Source organism: Lagopus leucura, unplaced genomic scaffold, assembly GCF_019238085.1.
Source record: "Lagopus leucura isolate 7727_CA_CO unplaced genomic scaffold, USGS_WTPT01 34731-0_obj-0_obj, whole genome shotgun sequence".
In the NCBI taxonomy this organism is placed as follows: domain Eukaryota; kingdom Metazoa; phylum Chordata; class Aves; order Galliformes; family Phasianidae; genus Lagopus; species Lagopus leucura.
Genome location: NW_024968613.1, coordinates 1,082 through 3,087, shown reverse-complemented (window position 1 = coordinate 3,087; position 2,006 = coordinate 1,082). Strand labels below are relative to the sequence as shown.

The 2,006-nt window shown below is 54.1% G+C and overlaps 1 protein-coding gene across 1 annotated transcript; it reads left to right on the top strand.

The window, feature by feature from the left end:
- Nucleotides 1-369: 369 nt before the first annotated feature.
- Nucleotides 370-759, top strand: LOC122193744 (claw keratin-like). The gene has a single exon (XM_042894608.1). The coding sequence runs from the start codon at nt 370-372 to the stop codon at nt 757-759; it is 390 nt and encodes a 129-aa protein (XP_042750542.1).
- The last annotated feature ends 1,247 nt before the right edge of the window (nt 760-2,006 follow it).

Genomic DNA, 2,006 nt, shown 5'->3' with positions numbered 1-2,006 from the left:
GACTTTCTCATACCCTTGCTGTTCTCCAGGGTGCCTTTTCGCCTCTGTGTACACAATGGGAAGGGAAATAATTGCTCTGCATCTCTCACTGTGTGTCATTAAGCATTGTTGCTTTATTTAACGATTATCTGGAGCTTCTGCCACCACCGCCCTCGAGTACATGCCTCAGGCTGTCTGGGATGGGTATAAAAGAGCTGAGGGCTTCTACAGTCCTCTATCCAGCTTCCTCCACTTGACTCCCTTCAGCTCCTGGGTAAGTGCCGCATTCAGAGGCTTCTCAGGGCTCTCTCCCTGCCTCCATCCATATGGCTTTCCCAAAGACCTTCCTCATTGTGAGTGCCTTTGCAGGACTCCTTGACTGTGTGGAAGATGTCCTGCTCCAACCTGTGTGCTCCTGCCTGCGGTGTGGCCGCCCCGGCCCCACTGGCTAACAGCTGCAATGAGCCCTGCGTGCGCCAGTGCCCCGACTCCACCGTGGTGATCCAACCCCCGGCCACCGTGGTCACCTTCCCCGGGCCCATCCTCAGCTCCTTCCCACAGAGCTCCGTGGTTGGATCAGCAGGAGTCCCTGCTGTTGGATCGGGCTTGGGTGGCAGCTTTGGACGTAGTGCTGGCTTTGGCAGCTATGGAGGCCTTGGAGGCTATGGGGGCTCTTACGGCCTTGGAGGCTTTGGGGGCTATGGAGGCTTTGGCAGCTGCGGATATGGTGGCTTGCGCCGAGGTCTCGGATACCTCAGTGGCAGCTGCGGGCCCTGCTAGGTACAACACCGCCTATGGCCCTGGTCGAAGGAGATCTCTGGAGAAGCCTCAGCACATCCCCAGCTGATGCTGTGAGGAAGGGCTCCCCTTCAGCCTTGCTGAGTCTGGGATTGGATTCTTCATGCTTGTACGGGAACCAGCTCTTTCTTCTTCTGCTCCCCTTGATCTTCACTTCAGTGTTCTCTGACCCACGATTATGCAGCCCTGTGCTGGCTGCCTGCTACTTTCTGTCTGCCCTCTGGAAGGAGATGGGGACAGCCTCTGGCCAGGGGCTGCCCTTCTTCTATGTTTATCCTCATGCTCGGACCTGCAATAAAAGCTCCCTTACACTGCATTCTTGACCTTGGTGTTTTTATTTTCCTTCTCCTTTCCCCACATCTCAGAGGCTGCAAGTGTGGGCTATGAGCTGCTCCCACAGTATTGCCATTGTCACATTAGGCTGTTGGGTCATTCCATTACAGCTGAGGATCACCAGTGCACAGATGGTCCTGCAGAGCCCATTCCACTGAGTCTCCTCCCTTCTCGCAATGGGTGTAATGACGTCTCATAAACAAACCTCACTTCAGTATGTTAACACTCACTGGATGTCCCACAGAACCTCTTCTAAACCCTCTGATCATCCAGGGCTCTCCATGCCTTGATCACCTTCTTTTCCTGCCATGGCAGTGTTCATATGTAGAGGTCAGACAAAATGGGAAAACAAGCAGTGCATGGACAGTGTTGCTGCAATCTGATGACTGTGCCCCCAAGCCCAGCTCCTAGAGGGGACACTGGGGCTCAGACATGAATGGAGCATGGCCATTCTCACCCAGGGAGCACAAAGGTGTTGAGTTGCAGTTTGGAGTTCCTCTTTGTCTGGTGTCCTTTTCCTCCCCATACATCTTCTGGCCCCACTGTATGCTGCTCTTGCACAGAGGTGATTCCTGTCAGGAATGTCAAGTTGGGTAGTGGAGCAGAAGATTGCTCACTGCTGTGGATCTCAGAAGAACACATGCCATCAACAAGAAGCATAGGTTTCCTGCACTGGTTGAATGGAAAATTGTCCTTCCTCCATTGACCTTGTTTACATCTTTATTTCTGCCTTCCTTCCTCACCTCTGCTGGCTCCTGTGTGATGGAGCTCAGCCAAACCCCATGTTCTGCCTCCTGAGCTGTCCCATGGGGTGACTGCAGGCCCATTGGTGGGAGGTGGTGGCTGGTCCCCATTGCTTTGATGTGGCCAGGTGCTTTGTGGGGCCCAGAGTCTCA